Source organism: Ursus maritimus, unplaced genomic scaffold (assembly GCF_017311325.1).
Source record: "Ursus maritimus isolate PB19 unplaced genomic scaffold, ASM1731132v1 scaffold_10, whole genome shotgun sequence".
Classification (NCBI taxonomy): Eukaryota; Metazoa; Chordata; class Mammalia; order Carnivora; family Ursidae; genus Ursus; species Ursus maritimus.
In genome coordinates this window covers 50,140,717-50,159,184 of record NW_024423344.1, presented here as the reverse complement: position 1 = coordinate 50,159,184, position 18,468 = coordinate 50,140,717, and the positions used below count along the sequence as shown (strand labels likewise).

The following is an 18,468-nucleotide window of genomic DNA, read 5'->3' as shown; positions in this document are numbered from 1 at the left end:
GCTCAGTTGGGAGTCCGCTTCTCCCTTTCCCTCTGCTCTTCCCCCTGCTCCTATTCTCTCTCTCTCTCTCAAATAAATAAATAAAAATTTAAAAAAATTTACAAGTATGTTACTCATTTTTCTGAATAAACCATATAATGTGATGACATAATTTTGTGACCTTAGTGAAATGTTTATTATAGTCGCTATTGAGTATGCAACGTTAACATTAGTGAAATGTTTCAGTAGCACCAAATTACAATTTAAATTATTTATTATTGGAGGAAAGTGGCTTCAGTGCTTGTTTACTGGACATGCCTTAGATATATACTGATTGATGTCATTCTTTGAGCATAGTACTAAAGAGGACATTCTTTGAGCATAGTACTAAAGAGGACTCTGATTCTGAGGATACATAAAGTCGTTGATTTGAGAATAGGAGGCTGATTTTTCCTGACCATATTTAATAATTTTTCCATCTTCAGTGGGTAGTAACTTGAACAGTTGTGTTTGAAAGTATTGATATAATTAAATCCCATAACACGACACTTAAAATGAATCCTAGAAAATTTTGGAATAATTTAAAAAGTTGTTTACCTTTTATATACCCCAAAATGTGACTTATATTGATGCCATATTTCTTTGGTGGATGCATATTTCTGTTTTTAAAAGGATATCCAAGAAGCAAACTTCAAGACCTCAAGCAGCCGATTGCTTGCAGCTGTTATGTCTGCTCTGTGCCACACTTCTGTTAAGCTGACTTCTATCTTCCCTATTGCATATGATGGAGAAGTACTACTACGATCAATTGTTAAACAAGTTAGCACAGAGAATGATTCAACACTAGTTCACCGGTTTCCCCTTTTGGTAGCACATATGGAAAAACTCAGCCAGGTAGGTCTTTTTCCTAAATATCTTTTATATTGAACCAATAAAACCACAAACGAGGGTATATTTAAGTTGGTGCTTATTCTTCTGTACTGGTATTTACCAAATAAGTATGTGTTTCACAAGAAGAGCTAAAATTCAGGGGGAATAATTTTCTCATGTTTACCCATAAATCTGCAATATTTTTTTCTCTAATTTTTAAATTTTGAATGAAACCTAACCTATAAAAAAAAATGCGAGGGTTATGCAATAAATTCCCACATATTTATTATTTGCCAAACCATTTGAAAAGTTGCAGATACTTTTATATTTTAATATTTTAGATTGCCAAGATAGAATTCGAGGGAAAGAAATACATTTTTGAAACATTTTTTTCTATAACATTTTGGTATGTTAAACATTCTAAAACAGTCACAGTAGTAACCGTTTCTGGTTTATTAGAAAGCACTATAGAGAAAAATTAACTTAAATATGCAAGAAAACCATATATAATATCTAAGTCGATGAGAAGTAATATTTATTTATTTATTTATAAAGATTTTATTTATTTATTTATTTGACAGAGAGAGATACAGCCAGCGAGAGAGGGAACACAAGCAGGGGGAGTGGGAGAGGAAGAAGCAGGCTCCTAGCAGAGGAGCCTGATGTGGGGCTCCATCCCAGAACGCCAGGATCACGCCCTGAGCTGAAGGCGGACGCTTAATGACTGCACCACCCAGGCGCCCCGAGAAGTAATCTTTAAAAGGAAAGCCAAGAAAAGCAGTAGAATAAAGAATAGTTATCCTAATTATTGTACAATAGCAATTTTCTGTTGACTGAAGCAACAGAAACATTATGAGAAAATTGTAAGTGACATATAGAAAGGACAGCAGCAGAATGGGAAGAAAATTTACAGTTAATATAATACCTTTGTAGAATTACAGTAGAAATAATAAGAGTAAATATAAAAGGGACTTTAGAAGTACGCCAACATGGGAAAAATTTCAGCCTTACGAAACTAAATGTGAATGAATTGAGGTACTGATTTATTTGTAAAAAATTAGGAAAAATGATCTTTTTTTCCTCTTATTAAGTCCTACTCTGGCGAAGACTATGAGGAAACCTACTAAATTTATAGATCGTTTCTCGCATTATGTAATTAGTCTAAGTAATCTTTTTCTTTCAATCTTTCAGCAAGTATTTATTGTGTATCTACTATTTACTGGGATAATAATTAGATACTAGTTGAGACAGGAGTAAAAAAGATAAACACAGCTCTTGAATTGGCAGGGCAGGGGGTGTCTATAACCTGGAAGATCTTCTTACAAGATAAATTGTCAATTCAGTATTAGGTGTGGTGAGTATTTGCAAAGGAAATTATCCAAGGGAATAATTGAAAGACTAAAGCTTTATGTGTATTTTATTAAAAGGAAAAATGGAAAACTTTAATTAGAGCCTTTGTATGTTCATTGCTAAGTGAAATAGTTTAATTTGGATGTGATAGAAAATGTGATAGAAAAGGGCTCAGCCTTTAAAAATAGCCATATTTTTAACATAATATAATAAAAAATATTTTAAAAAAAAGAAAAGAAAAGGGTTCAGCCTTTAAAAATAGCCATATCCACATTTAATATCAAGGGTGATGTTGGGGCGCCTAGGGTGGCTCAGTCGGTTAAGCGTCTGCCTTCGTCTTAGGTTATGATCTCAGGGTCCTGGAATTAAACCCCACATTGGTTCCCTGCTCAGTGAGGAGTCTGCTTCTCCCTCTGCCCCACATCCCCTTCCCCCACCGCCGCTCATGGTCTCTCTCTCTCTCAAATAAGTAAAATCTTTAACAAAAAAGAAAGGTGACATTTTTACATTTTAAATTAGAAAATCAGAAACCAAAGTATATATACTTTATGACTATAGTATACTATGATGACTGTGTAAACTATGTATGCAAACGGCATATGTATTTTGTAATATGTATGTAGTACATATTTTGAAAGAGAATACTGAGAAATGAAAATAATGGTTAGGTGATAAAGTTATGGGTAATTCTGTTTTTCTTTTGGAATTCTCTTTAGTGTTACAATATTTTCCTTAAAAGTGTAGTAGAATTTAAAAATATTTAAAAATTCTCAGAACTAAAAACATTTGGTAATTATTGGTAATTAATAATTATATGTCTTTGTTAATATTCTACTAAGATAGTATGTATCCTTCTATCCTCTTAATAGATATTGCAGGATTCTACCATTTGGGTGTACCATAATTTAGTTAATCTTTTCCCTCTCTATATATACATATTTAGATTATTCCCAATATTTTAGTATTTTAAACATGCTGCTGAAAATATCATTGACTACATTTTTATGCCTACTTGTGATCATTTTTCAGAGTAAATCATCAGGAGTGGAAAAATTCTTAAGTAAAAGTAAAACATCTTAAGACTTTACTACAAATTGTCAAAATGCCCTCCAGAAAGCTAGTGTCAGCTTGCATTCCCCACCACTGGTGAATGAATTCCTTTTTCTAAAATTTAAGTGGCTAGTGATGTGCATTTGTGTATATGTATATTTTTTTGATTCTTCAGCTAAAACATTGACACTATTAACTCCATTTTAAGATTATATGGGAAGCTTCTTGTATTAATCTTGTTAGTTACTAACTAGAAACTAAGTGGGTAACTAGATAAATACACTTCACCCATCCCCCTAATAAAGCCCCTCCAAGATTATTGGTTATGGAATACAGTTGGGGATTGAGTTTCAGCCAAAGCTGATTTTCTGAGAAGTTCCAAAAAGTAAAGTTTCTGGAGAATCAAAGTGATGTAAGGGATAGAAGAATTATAATTTTAACAAAATCAGGAATTGATTATTCTAAAGGCAGGAAAACTAATTACATAAGAAGTTGATGTGTTATGGTAATCTTATTCAAATGATAAAAGAAATAATTTAAAGATGGAAGATTATCTCTAAGTGACTTTTTGTTCAGCCTAAGATTGTACATTAATAAAGATTTGTAATAATGCTTGTGATGATTTTAACTGAAAAGTTACTTAATTTCCTGTCATGGGTTGAATGTACACTCATTTACATATTTGACTTGTCTTGGGAAGACTGATTTAACTTTAAAGACGCTTTTCTACCGTGAGATTTTATGACTTTATGAAATCTGTTATATTTGTTACATACGCTGTATCTCATAAAGCAGTATGGAACGTCAGTGTTGTGGAAGAACTTGCATATTCGGGGGCAACCAGGTGATTTTGATAACTCAGTCATAGCTTATAATAAGTTCCCCTGATTTTATAGAAGTTGTTGAGACACTATGAAGAAACTGGAACTAAATCCCAGGTTGTTTGATTCACTAGTCCACAGTAAAATTTAAAGGGTCATTGCTCACAATTGGTCCCCTCATAAAATCAGATGCATTTTGCTCCCTGTCCATAGTGGGCTAAAAGATACCAGGGATGGTAAAAAAGATAAATAGTGTTCATGCTGGATATCAATTAAATTAATCATCTTTTCCCTTTATTTCTGGGACAAAAAAATATTTTCCCCCTTAGTCTTTAATTTCTTATAATTTCTTATCTTGAAATTTTTCCATTGGTAGGGGTTGGAATTTCTTAGGCAATCAAGTACAGTAGAAAATGTAAAACTGCATAGGAGTATTTGTAGTAAAATTCCTTATTTTTATTACATGCATGTATAGAAAGAATTTTATTAGAGAATAGATTCGTACAGACTATTTCTCAGTTGTTTTACCTTGTGTTTGTGTTGGCAGCACATACACTCAGAGTTGTTTTACCTCTAAATATACCAGAAATAATTATCTTAGATTGGAATCTTGTCCTATAAAAAAAACTCTTTAGATAGGAGTGTTTTTCTGCCATATATGATCGTTATTGAGAAGTTAAATAAGAGAATAAGTAAAAATAACTCAAAGCTAATTAAGAAACAAACATCATGTAAAGATGTGGTACTTTTATGATGCATAGAGAGAATAATTGAAAAAAGAACTTCTAAGTGGAAAGTAAATTCAGTGATTCCACATACAACTAGATGGATTTATAGACATAGAGTCAAGCCTGAATTTGAAGGGTGTCATCTAGAAAGATAAGATTTGCAGTTGAATACTCACATGAAGGAAAATAAAGCAGTAGTATCTTGGAACTTTTTTCTTTTTTCATGTATCATAGAGTGAAGAGAATATCTCAGGGATGACAAGCTTCCGTGAAGTTCTGGAGAAAATGCTGGTTATTGTTGTGCTCCCCGTCAGGAACAGCCTGAGGAGAGAAAACGAACTGTTCTCCTCCCACCTGGTTTCTAACACCTGTGGATTGCTGGCCAGTATTGTCAGTGAACTGACAGCATCAGCCTTGGGGTCTGAGGTAGTGTTATATTTTGAAATTGGATAATAAGCACATGTTTAAATTTTCTACATAGTTTCTTTTTTCATATATTTTGGCTTTGTAGAAACTAATTTTAATCCCATTTGTATTGTTTTTTCTTTAAAACAAAACAAAACCTTCAAGCTAAGTTGTTTGGTTGGTTTATCCTTCCTTATATCTCTTCTCTGCTCTTGCTTGCTCCCTCTCTCTCACGTTTACCCAGGATGTCAGAGTAATACAAACTGTGTGTTTTTCTCTTACGTGCTCCGTAGCGCAACCTCACTGCCATGTCCCAACGGAAGCAAAAATCGTTCACATTGCTGGGTAATGAGTAATAGAAATGGGGCTACTAATAGTGAACACATGGTATGGAGAAGGTAAAGAGGTTTAAACCTTAGTTCTGCACACTTGACTGACACTAGACAAATAACATATGTAAAATGGGCATTTAGTACACTCACATTGTTGTACAGCCATTATCACAAAACTTTAAAAGGATCAAATATTATTGTTTAAGAAAACTACTTTGAAAGGGCTTTACATTTTGTGAAGTAACATTATTTTTAACCATTTCACTGCCCTGCTCGCTCTGTTGTACAATTTATGTAAATGTTTTGAATGAATTTAGTGAAGTTGTCTAATTTTTTCCCAAAAAAGCAGACAGGAGATTGGTTTTGAAAATCATGTCGTAATGTGAAATACCTTATGTCACTCAAGTGAATGTTTAATAGCTAGCATGTATTCAGTTTCTTGCCAAATAACATCTTTTCTCTCTTTTACTTTTATAATTCTTAGCCTTTGCTTTTTCTTACTTATAGATTTATTTTAGAATACATGCTGAATTAATCCATCCGGTCTATATTCATTACAGATTCATAGTGACAGTTTAGCCTTTAGGATTTCTGAATGATTACATGTACCTGCACATATTTTAGTATTTCACCCTGGGAAGCACTTCCTTCATTTCTTTGTTAGCTTTGACTTTGGCATAGGAGGTCATTGGACCCCTTTTCAGAAAATTTTAATTTGGTTCATTTTTTTTTTTCCACTTAGTCATTCAGCCTATAATATGCTTCCCTTCTGCACCAGATCCTTGAAGAGAAAGTCTGTGATGCATAGTCCCCCTCAGAAGGTTACTAGCTAGTTTTCCCCTGTGAGCTTAACTTTTTTTTTTTTAATGAAAAAGAATGCCCCAAATTGCAGGTGCCCAATATACAACTTTGGAAGTTTCCAAAGGTCCTGGCTTAGACATCCATATTTCTTTCTTTCCCAGAGCAGTTTGAAATTCTCGCTAGAATCATAAACTTCATTTTTTTCCTCTTACAGTTCTTCCAAATTTCTGCAGCCAACTTAGATCAAAAGCTGACTCTGTAATTCAGAGAGCGGTTTCAAGCCAAAATAAGTTCACTGCTCCTCTCTAATGAGTCTATAATTAGTGAGGTTGTACTTGTGTATATATATTCAAATATTGAATGCCAGGTTATCATAACATTAGTGGTATTCAAACTTAAGACATAGAACATTTTCTGCAAATGAGGTCTTCAAAACTCACAGATAAGAGGAGGGATATTCTGACTGATGAACGGAAACTTGAATCTGTCTCTTTCTTGACAACCCATCTCTGCGGAATTCCTAGAGCTCTGTATCGAATGGTTTGAAAACTGTTGATCCATAGAATGTTGGTGAAATGTTGGTATCTTTTCAAAGTGAGTGATACAATTCATTCATATGTTATTACTATGATAACTTACAGGTTTATAGTTCTGACATTATAAATTAAGTGAAATGTATAGTTTTGTATCATAGGAAGAAAATACTGTCAAGTGATACTGATTTGTAAATTTAGAATGATAAAATCTAGTTTTATTGCTGGGTTATCTCTATGGAATGTACGTTTAGGAAGGTTTAATGTAGTAAACTTGTTAAATGTAGTATCTTTTTGAACTTCTTAGAAATTTGGGGCTTTTGTTAAAGGTATGTTATTAATGCTTAGGTACAGACTACTGATGTGTAATTGCTTTTGCTTGTTCCTAGGTTGATGGACTTAATTCTCTCCACTCTGTTAAAGCCAGTGCTAACCGATTCACAAAAACAAGTCAAGGAAGAAGTTGGAACACTGGGAATGGGTCCCCTGATGCAATCTGTTTTTCAGTAGACAAACCTGGAATAGTTGTGGTTGGTTTTTCTGTCTATGGAGGAGGTGGAATTCATGAATATGAATTAGAGGTATTGGTTGATGATGTAAGTACCACTCTTACAGGGTTCATTTTGCTGTGTGGGTTGTGCATCAAGACCTACCATTATTGTAGTAAGACTGCCCACATCTTTGAGGGGTTAGCTGACTAGTCATTAGTCATGGCAGACATGAAATAAATTGAAAGAGAATGATTCTCCATGATTGATTGTGTGCCATTCTGGATCACTTCTGCCTCATATTTTTTACACTCCCAGGGAAGATGTTAGATGAAAAGACTAGAAATTATATAGTTAAGCCCCTAATTATATCGTTTGTGGGTTTTGTTTTTTTTTTTTTGCTATTGTAGTTTTTTTAAGAAACAAAAACAAATATTCACGTCGATACTATTACCTGTATCAGTGATTAAAGCAATTTTGTCAGAGAGTGCTAATGGATGATTTTTAGTAAAGATAGTATTGATTGATTAGAGAATATATCTAAATTATTTTAAGAACCTGAGTTTTCACAAAGTTTTATTAAAATGGGACAGAAAAGTACCATGTAAATCATTTCCTAATAAATAGAAATCTATCTGTATCTTGATTCTTTTTAGCAGTTAATTTAAATTATTTCTCTACTTCATTAGGTTCTGTAATTAGAGTTGCACTCTTCTAATGAAGAATCGGGAATTGTTTTAAGACATCAAATGAGAAAAGCCCATTTATATGATTTAGGTTCTAGAGTCCTCAGGAAATCAGATAAAAGTGAATAGTTGAGCATACCAAAAATTTTTTCTTCACTGTGTGTGGGGAAATGCTAATAGATAATTTTATATGCAAGAAAATAAACTGCTTAAAAACAACAAAACAAAATTAAGAATATGGTGGGTTTTGTTTTGTTTTGTTTTAATTAGAGTGAACATGTAGGAGATTCAACTCATTCTCATAGATGGACATCTCTAGAATTAGTCAAAGGAACCTATACAACAGATGATTCACCCAGTGATATAGCTGAAATCAGACTTGACAAAGTTGTTCCTTTAAAGGTAATTTCAATTATGTTTCTTTTGTAAGTAAGAAGTAGTATTATGTAGCTTACTTAAAAAGTACTGAAAAGTACTCCTTTAAGTGGTGCTTTAAATGTTTATAGAGTCACTACTATACTGATATTGTACTGTATTCTATTTTTGCAAAAGATCTCTTAAAATTTGGTACAGTGGAAAAGATTGTTAGGTTTTGGAGTCAGACAGAAGTAGCTTCAGATGCCTGCTTTTCCACGTAGTAGCTTGCAGACATTGGACATCATTATTTAGCTACTCTGGAACTTATCTGTAGATGGTGAAGGATAGTACCTACCTGGTAGTGTTGTTCAGATGAAATTAAATAATGGAATAAAGTACTTGCCTCCATGCCTAGCACAGTAGAGAAGCTCAGTAAATATGAGTTCCTGTCTTTCCTTCTCTCATTGTGCCAAAACTCACTTTTTAAAAACGTAGGCCTGGGGCGTCTGGGTGGCTCATTTGGTTAAGCATCTGCCGTCAGCTAAGGTCATGATCCCAGGGTCCTGGGATTGAGCCCCATGTCCAGTTCCCTGCTCAGTGGGGGGAACCTGCTTCTCCCTTCCCTTCTCCCTCTGCTGCTCCCCCAGCTTGTGGTCTCTTGTGCGCGCGCTCTCTCTCTCTCTGTGTCAAATAAATAAATAAAATCTTTTTTAAAAAGCAGGCTTAATAGAGTATTAACTATTAAAGTTACTATTACTTTATATAAAAGTTGTTTATTCATACAACTTTATTGTCTAGCGGTAAATAACTAATTAGCAAAATGGAAATTTTACTTAACCTTAATTATGAATGGAGTAATTCTGAATTCAACTATATATTATTATTTTTATTATAGAGCAGAATTTTGGATAAGGTAAGTTCATCAAACTCAAAAAGAGTTTAGGTACCAAAAACCAAAAAATCTTCACTATGAAGTTTATATCATAGATTACAAGGCACTGATGTCTGTATCTCATGTTTTCTATGCACAGCGCATCTTATTTGGGACAGCTTTTGCTTATGAATATTTTTTCCCATTTCTGTCCACCTAACTATTTCTGTCTTTGAGTGTCTCTTAAAAAAATATAGTAGACTTACCATTATTTTTTCCCACATTTGGAATTATTTCAAAAGTTAAACCCATCAGCTGAGGGCCTCAGAGGGGAGGGGTGGGGGAATGGGATAGGCTGGTGATGGGTAGTAAGGAGGGCACGTATTGCATGGTGCACTGGGTGTTATACGCAACTAATGAATCATCGAGCCTTACATCGGAAACTGGGGATGTACTGTATGGTGACTAACATAATATAATAAAAAATCATTAAAAAAAAAAACAAAACAAAAGTTAAACCCATCAAAGAAAAATATTAGATTATGCATTTTAAATCTTTTGTTATGATTAATATCTTTACATGTGGTTAAGAGCAGGAACTAGCATCAGACTACCTATATTCAAATACTAGTTCCATCACTTACTAGTTGTGTGATTTTGGGTGAGTTACTAACTTCTCTGTGCCTCAGATTCCTCATCTATAAAATAGGAATAGTAATGGTACTTACCTCATGAGGTCATTTTAAGGATTAATTTGATTAAAGCACATGAAGTACTTAGTATAGTTTCTTTTAAATAATAAACATCAGTGTTACTTATCTTCCTGTTTGATTAAAAATGTGTTTAACCAAGTCATCTATAAATATGACAAAGAAATTCAGTTTATTTGCCCAGTTTTTTTATATCCTTTGTACATTATAAACATATTTTACATCTTTATTGTGAAGGAAAATGTTAAGTATGCTGTGCGCTTGAGGAACTATGGAAGCCGTACAGCCAATGGAGATGGAGGAATGACCACAGTTCAGTGTCCTGATGGCGTGACATTCACATTCAGCACATGCAGCTTGAGTAGTAATGGCACAAACCAAACCAGAGGACAGATTCCACAGATACTCTACTATAGGTAAGTGTGTGTGTAGAGGTAAGGGGACCATTTTAAGTGACAGGACACATACAGTTTATTGCTAAGGTAAAAAAATGCTAAATGCATAGTTATAATTATGCAGTGTAACTGCCTTGCACATACTTGTGCTAATTTATATAAAAAGATCGCATTTTAATATATGAATTCAGTGTTTATTGTAAAGGTGAATGCTTTAAAATGTTTTTGTCGTTATTTCTTTAATGTCTTTGAAATTTTTATGTCTTGGACATATGTGCTATTGTCACTTTTGTAGTTTGTGGTCTACAGTTTCAAATTTAAAAGGAATTTATTCATTTCTTTTTAAAAATACCAAAAATTGATGATCAAATCAACTCAACCCAAGTACTAGTGTTGCTTTGATCCTATTATCCAGTCTGCAGTGTATTTTGATGTACATAATGATGTGTTCCTTAACCATTCCTTATGTAAACAGTACAAAAAAAAGAAAGATAACAATTTGGGGTAAAAAAAAAACCCAAACTTCTAAATATACATATGTCTCCACATCTCAGTTTTTCTTTTAGTCAATTAGCTAGAATCATAGGTAATGAGTACCATTCACTGTATCTACCCTCAATCTGACTTAGCCTCAGATCACCAAGGTTGTGTATCACTTTCAGAGACTTGCCACTTTCTCTCTTTCCTTCATAAACAATCTGGGAACACTGCCTGGGCAATTTGTACAAAGCTGTTGCCTTGGATGTAGGTTTTTCTCCTGCCTTTCTGCGTGTGAAATAAAATAGAAATGGTAGGTATTAAATAGCTTCCTGGTGGCATGTTGCTGCTGAGATACAAGTTTTCTAGTGCTTTTACCGAATCATGAAAAACTTTTTGTTACATAGCACCACAATAAATAGTATTCTCTTTCTCAAATCATACATTAAAAAACCATATCGTGCACAAAAGTTATATATATTTCAAAAAGCTGGGGAGCCCCTTAGAAGCATCTGCTATCTAGACTTTATTTCTTACACAAAATACAGTGTTTTAGATATTTATGTTTCCCACCAAGCTTTACATACCCTTAACTTTAAATTTAAAATTAATTAAATTTAGGGGCGCCTGGGTGGCTCAGTAGGTTAAGCGTCTAGCTCTTGATTTCAGCTCAGGTTGCAGTTGTGAGATTGAGCCCCATGTCAGGCGCCGTGCTGGGCGTGGAGCCTGCTTAAGATTCTGTCTCTTCCTCACCCTCTGCCCCTCCTCCCCCACATGTACACACTCTCTCTCCCAAATTAATTAATTAATCAAAGTAAAATGTTCTAAATCTGACTTTTTCTAACTCCCATAATTAACAGTTTGGTCGAAACCATCACTACAGCTCCCTGGGTAACTATCACAGCTTCTAACCCAGTCTCCCTCCTTTTGCTGCAGCCCTGCTGCAGTCAGTTCTGCACGGTGCATCCAGAGGGATCTTACAGATATGTGCCCTTGTTCAGAGTCCTCTCACAGCTTCCCCTCCCAGTATGAAATGTAAGGTCTTACAGAGGTGTACAAAGCTCACATGATCTGACTCCTGTCACCCTCCATGCTCCTTTCATTCCAGTCACACTTGTCACTCTGTTCCTTGAACTTGCTGGTTTTGTTGTTGTCTGAAACTTTATCTTACTGTTCCTTTTGCCTGAATACTTTTCCCTCAGCTTTTTTTTTTTTTAACATAATTCAGGCCTTTGTTTAAATATCAGTTCCTAAAATAGACTCTCCTTGGTCTTATTTTAAAATAACTTCAAGTGAGGAGCTCTGATCTAAATATGATAACTAGAGTTAGATCATATTTTACCTACCATGTAAAATCTTATGTGTTACTCTTGTTACAGGAGTGAGTTTGATGGAGATTTACAATCCCAGCTTCTAAGTAAAGCCAATGAAGAAGATAAAAACTGTAGCAGAGCTCTCTCTGTGGTAAGCACTGTTGTTCGAGCTGCCAAAGACCTCTTGCACAGAGCTCTTGCTGTGGATGGTAAGACTTTTATTTTCTTAATAGTCATATTTTAGATTCTTTATTCTGTAACTTATACACAGAGTTACTGAGAGGAACCATCTTATAGAATCCCGGAGTGTTTTATTCGTTGTAGATCTGTACATACATATACATTCATTTTGTATCAGCCATACTCTCCATATGCAGGATTTTTTAGAATGTTCAAAAGCAGTTACCTGATACCTGTTATTTTCTTAGTTAACCTAGTAAGAGAAAAACTCTTCATTAAGCTGAGTCTTTGCTTTATCCTTCCTTTAGGCATCAAAAAGCATTTTGTTTTCTCTTTTGGCGTCTTTTTCTTCCTATATATCCTATTTCCAGTAATGGTATCACCGTTCACCCAAAGATCTGGGTAACCCACACTCACTTATCTGATGTGAGTTCTGTGAGTTCTTCCACTGGCAACTCTCTGGTTGGTATTCTCCTATCTGTTCTTCCATAGTTCAGGCTACCATGGTGCAGGCATGTGTCCCCTTCGTCATGGATGGATAGCGTCCTAGCAGTCTCATTGCCCCCCTTCTCCCATTCCCCATCTAGTTACCTGGTCATCCTCCACACTGGCAGCGGAGTTCATTTACAAAAGGATTCATTGCTACCCACCCAGTCTTAACTGTTATCTATAACATTTGTTCCTAAGCCTAGTGCACACCTGGGAATCACCTAGTGAAGCACCTGGGGAACTTTCTAAAAATAAAGAGTATTTGGCCTATCCAAACCAGAGGTTTGGATTGGGCTAAGAAACTGTATTTTTAAATAAGTACATCCTATTATGACACAACAGCAAATCTAGAAAAAAGTATTTGGGAATAATTGGCCTTTAATATAAAGGTCATCTCAGTCTAGACTCAACTTTTATCTTCCCAGCACCATGCTCATAGATAAATGATTAAAATGTCCATCAGCAAAATGCTTTCTGTGGTAAAATAGAAGGCAATATAGCTTAATAACAGTAAACATTTTTGTAGTGCTTAAAATGTGCAGGCATTGTCCTAAGCGTTTTACATATATTAACTCAATCTTCATAACAGCCAGTGAGGGAAGTACTGTTACTGTTCTTTTGTACAGAGGAGTAACCTGAGGCACATACTAATTAAGTAATTGGCCTCATGTCACACATATAGCTGTGTGTGGTATCAGCTGTAGTGGTTTGAAATCATGGCTGTTACTGTAGGTTCTAATCCTGGCTTTATCATTTTACAGGTAGATGATTTTGGATAAGTTACTTAACATTGTGTGCCTGGGTTTCCCCTTGTAAAAAGCAGAAATAATAAAAGTATTTTATTGTTAGGATTAATTGAGATGGCTCGTGTATATAAAACCCTTAGAATAGGGCCAGGTCTTTTATAAGTGTTCAGCAATGTCAACTATAATTTTATTTTGCTCAAGAGAATAGAATATAGCTTTAGTATAGCATATATACATTACAATGAAATTAGTTTCTAACTATAGTTCTAATGCCTTTTTTAGCTGATGACATTCCAGAACTGCTTAGCTCTTCCAGTCTGTTTTCCATGCTGCTTCCCCTTATTATAGCCTACATAGGACCAGTAGCTGCTGCTATTCCTAAGGTGTGTAATTTAATTCTGTAATTTTGAGTATTTTTTTAAATATCATTTTTTTTTAGACTTTGTATCTATCCTTTATAAACACTGTGATCTTTGAGGTACCTGGGTTACAAGTAACACACAAAGTTAGACAAGTTAAATGATAGAAGTTATCAGTTAAATCTCACTGTTCTTCATTTTGTTAATTGGATTACTATGCTTACTTACTAGCTTTACATTTGAAGAATTTGGGAATGAGAAATATATTTTAGAATTATGTAAGGAAAGCTTAAGTTAACTTAGATTTTTGTAATTTATGAAGTTGATGCCAAGTCTTTCTTTTCGGATAAGAATAGCAGTATAGAAGGATAGGAGTATTTTACAGTTGTGAAATAGTCAAGATGTGAAGGAAATCATAAACTATTGATTCTTCAGCATAATTACATACTGGGTAAAACCCAGTTTACAGCAGATTACAAAAAGGCAAAGTGTTTAAAAGTAGAGACGAGGTTATTTTCATGTAACATCTAAGACATCTAAGGTAAATCTTTTTTTTCCAAAGAACAAATTTCTCTTTGAATGAAAACTTAGCTAGAACTCTCAGTAATGTTCTTGGTAATTAAGGGTAGCCAACAATTATAGTAGTTAATAATTTTAAAGCAATTTTTACATTTATTATCTCTTAATTTCTTTTTATACTAGGTGGCTGTAGAAGTCTTTGGTCTTGTCCAACAGTTACTTCCCTCAGTTGCCATTTTGAATCAGAAGTATGCACCCCCTGCATTCAATCCTAATCAGTCAACAGATAGCACCACAGGAAACCAACCTGAGCAAGGCCTCTCTGCTTGTACAACCTCTAATCACTATGCTGTCATAGAGAGTGAGCACCCCTATAAGCCTGCATGTGTGATGCACTACAAGGTAGGCACCGATTCCTAGGCAGAGTTTAAATTTAAAACTTGATTTGATGTTTTATAATGATATCTTAAAGGATACTTCGCCTCTGTTTAGAAGTACAATTTTTTTATAGTATTTAAATACAGAAATTAGCAGGTGGTTAGGCACTGTCAGATACACAAGAGGGTTTAAGATAGAGTTTTTATTGTTAAAGCATGTAATTTTGGGGGCGCCTGGGTGGCGCAGTTGTTAAGTGTCTGCCTTTGGCTCAGGGCGTGATCCCGGTGTTCCGGGATCAAGTCCCACATCGGGCTCCTCGGCTGTGAGCCTGCTTCTTCCTCTCCCACTCCCCCAGCTTGTGTTCCCTCTCGCTGGCTATCTCTCTGTCACATAAATAAAAATAAAATCTTTAAAAAAAAAAACAAAAACATGTAATTTTGGAGTGTTTATGAGAATTGTTCTCATATGTTTTTATAAGTATAATGCAGTACATAGTGTTAAACTGCATATTATGTATTGTAATAGTAGTGGATATAAGCATTAAAATTTAAAAATCATATTTTTGGAACTGATAGTATTTATACCACAACCTGAGCTCTGAAAATTTGCATATCCAGTGTAGGATTTAAGGTGCTCTAATAGAGTATCCAGAATCCTTGTTCCTTGCTTTTTAAGTTATATCATGTAAATTAAGGAGGAAAAGGAGGATTCATCTGCTTCATCAATGTAATTGTAAGTTTTATGTGCTTGTAAAATATTCACCTTTTTATTGTAGACTGTGGTAAACATATAAAGGACAAACTAGTACAATCACTCCACTTGTCTATCATCCCAGATTCAGTAGTTACCAACTCTTTTTTTTTTAAGTTTTAATTTAAATTCCAGTTAGTTAACATACAGTGTAACATTAGTTTCAGGTGTACAATACAATATAGTGATTCACATCACAAGTGCACTCCTTAATTCCCATCACCCATTTAACCCATCCCCCCCACCCACCTCTTGGCCAGACCTGTTTGATTTATTCCCCACCCACTTTGTCCCTTTCTAGATTATTTTAAAGCACATTCATGGATGGATATTTCATTATGCATCTCTAAATATAAGGACCCATAAAAAGTAACCATATTATTATTATACCAAAAAAGCTAATTCCTTCATGTCATCATGTGCACATTTTTAATTGTTTGAATTAGGATCCAGATAAGATTTTAATTTTTTTAGTTGTTTGAGGTAGAATCTAGATAAGATCCACACATTGTGATTGTTAATTGTGTCTTTTAAGTCTCTTGTTATCTACAGCTTCTCCAGCTCTTTTTTTGTTTCCTTGAATTTTATTTAAGAAACTGGATCATATGTCTTTGTTAGATAGGAGCCTCTTCAGCTTGCCTTCTGAATCCTTTAGGCATACGTTTTGTAGTCATTCATAGCGTCCTGCCTCTCTGGTGTAAGATGTTCTAGGCTCATCTTTTACATCTCTTGCCTCAGCTCTAAATCAGCCGTTTTTACAAAATGCCCTGGTTCCTTTTAATGGTGATACGTATATAAAGGCCAAAATTTGGCAGGGAGAATTTGGCTCATTTCTCTTGGGTTGGTGATTGTTTCTAGATACTTAAAGTGCACAGAATCAGTACATACAGTCACACATAAACATGCATGTATTTATACACACAGGTACATATTATTTTTATATGTGTGTATATATTTCTGTATAGATACATTTATGTGTATATGTATTTTTTTTTTAAAGATAAAATACGTCAGAGTTTGTGCTGATGATACTAATTCAAACTAAGGTCCATAGGACCTTACTTGAATCTTTCTCATACATCTGGATTCCTGTTCCCAATGACACTGGGGATATTGGAATTGGAAAATCAGTTATTCATTTGCTATGTATGTGTGTCTTTTGTCTGTTGGGTATATCCCAGCTAAGATGTTTAAAGAAATGACTGTGCTTTAAAGTAAGTGGGTGTGGTCGATTACTGTGTTTTAAATTAAGTTGGAATAATCCCTCTCCTGTGTGATTATGCCACTAATTGGACATATATTTGGCATCATTTTTTTTTGAGGATTTTAGGTGCTGCTTTTAAGAACTTGTTTTATAACAACTTAAATAATTACGTTGTCCTAACTCAAATATATAAAGAAGGGTATTCAGAAAATCTAGCTCTTCTTCTGTCCCCTCACTCTGTTTCCTCCCTCCCTGTCATAGGTAACATTTCATTTTATTATAACTTTGTAGTTTATCCTTCCATTGCTTTTTAATGTAAGCATAGTCACATACACAGATGCAGTTCTTTGTTTATATTCATTCCCCATGTGTTTCAACTTTTTATTTCAAAAAATTTCAAACCTGTAGGAAAAAGTAAGATTTGTGTAATGATCACCCATATGCCCTTTACCCAGCTTCATCGGTGAACATTTTGCCACATTTGTTGTATTTCTTTATCTGGATTTATTACTGTTGAACCATTTAAGAGTAAGTTGCAAGCATCATGACCCATCACCTTGTTCCTAAGAACAGTGATTTTTCTGTATAGCAACAATACACTAATCTAGGGAATTTAACACTGGTGCTATATTATCATAATAAATAGTAGTGGCATATCATGTTATAAGCTAAACATTTTGCCAGTTGCCCCAACATCAGCATTTATAGCATTTTTCTAAACCCAGATCTCTGTTCCAGCCGGGCTCATCCATTGCATTTGGTTGTGAGGTCTCTTCTGTCTCCTTTGATCTGAAACAGTGCCTCAGGCTTTCCTTGTCTTTCAGGACATTGGCATTTATGAAGAATACAATCAGTGGTTTTGTGAAAGTTTCCTTTTATTTGGACTTGATCCTTTCTTGATGATTAAACTCAGGTTAAGTGTTTTGGGCAGCAACACTTCATAAGTGATGCTGTATTCTCGGTGTATCCTGTCAGGAAGTTCTTACCACTTGATTAAGAGGATATCTGGCAAGTTCTCCTCCAAAAAAGCATCTTTTTTCCCTTTGAAGATATCTATGGGTAGGTAGCTAGAGACTATGTAAAATATATCATTCCCTGACAAATTGCACCCAGGGGTTTTAGCATCCATTGGTGATTCTTACCCAAATCACTTGTCCCTATAGTAGTTTCAAAATGGTGGCTTTCTAATTCTGTTATTCCTTCTATGTGGTGTTCTATTGTAAAAGACAGTTTTCCCATCCCCTTCATTTTTAAACATCCATCCATTCATTTATGTGCTTATATCAATACAGGTTTAAGAATTTTCGTTTTGTTTAATGTTATAATCCTTTGCTGTCATTATTCATTTTGATGCTCAAATTTTAATTGATTTGGCCAGTGAAAGTTCATTCAAGCTGGATTCTGTGTCCTTTTACTGTGATTTTATCAGTTTTTGAGCATTCCTTTTTAGTTCCAGTCAACATCATAGGGGTCTTTTCTTTATGCCTATCCCATTTATATGTCACTGTAAAAAACAATTTCCTTGCAAAATGTTCGTCTTTAGATTATATTCCACTGACATTATATAACAAAATACTATGTTCAGAAGTTACTTGGAGGGGCGCCTGGATGGCTCAGTCGTTGTGTCTGCCTTCGGCTCAAGTCATTCTGGGATCAAGCTCCACATCGGGCTCCCTG

The 18,468-nt window shown here is 34.6% G+C and overlaps 1 protein-coding gene across 3 annotated transcripts in view; it reads left to right on the top strand.

Annotated features, from left to right (window-relative positions):
• MYCBP2 (MYC binding protein 2) overlaps nucleotides 1-18,468 on the top strand; it is a 252,568-nt gene that overhangs the window by 124,889 nt on the left and 109,211 nt on the right. For all 3 annotated transcript variants that reach the window (XM_040623680.1, XM_040623687.1, XM_040623672.1), the window contains exons 33-40: nucleotides 652-873; nucleotides 5,033-5,224; nucleotides 7,259-7,465; nucleotides 8,314-8,445; nucleotides 10,219-10,397; nucleotides 12,233-12,375; nucleotides 13,864-13,964; nucleotides 14,643-14,861. In XM_040623680.1, coding sequence (XP_040479614.1) covers nucleotides 652-873; nucleotides 5,033-5,224; nucleotides 7,259-7,465; nucleotides 8,314-8,445; nucleotides 10,219-10,397; nucleotides 12,233-12,375; nucleotides 13,864-13,964; nucleotides 14,643-14,861 — 1,395 coding nt within the window. The remainder of the gene's footprint in view (nucleotides 1-651; nucleotides 874-5,032; nucleotides 5,225-7,258; nucleotides 7,466-8,313; nucleotides 8,446-10,218; nucleotides 10,398-12,232; nucleotides 12,376-13,863; nucleotides 13,965-14,642; nucleotides 14,862-18,468) is intronic.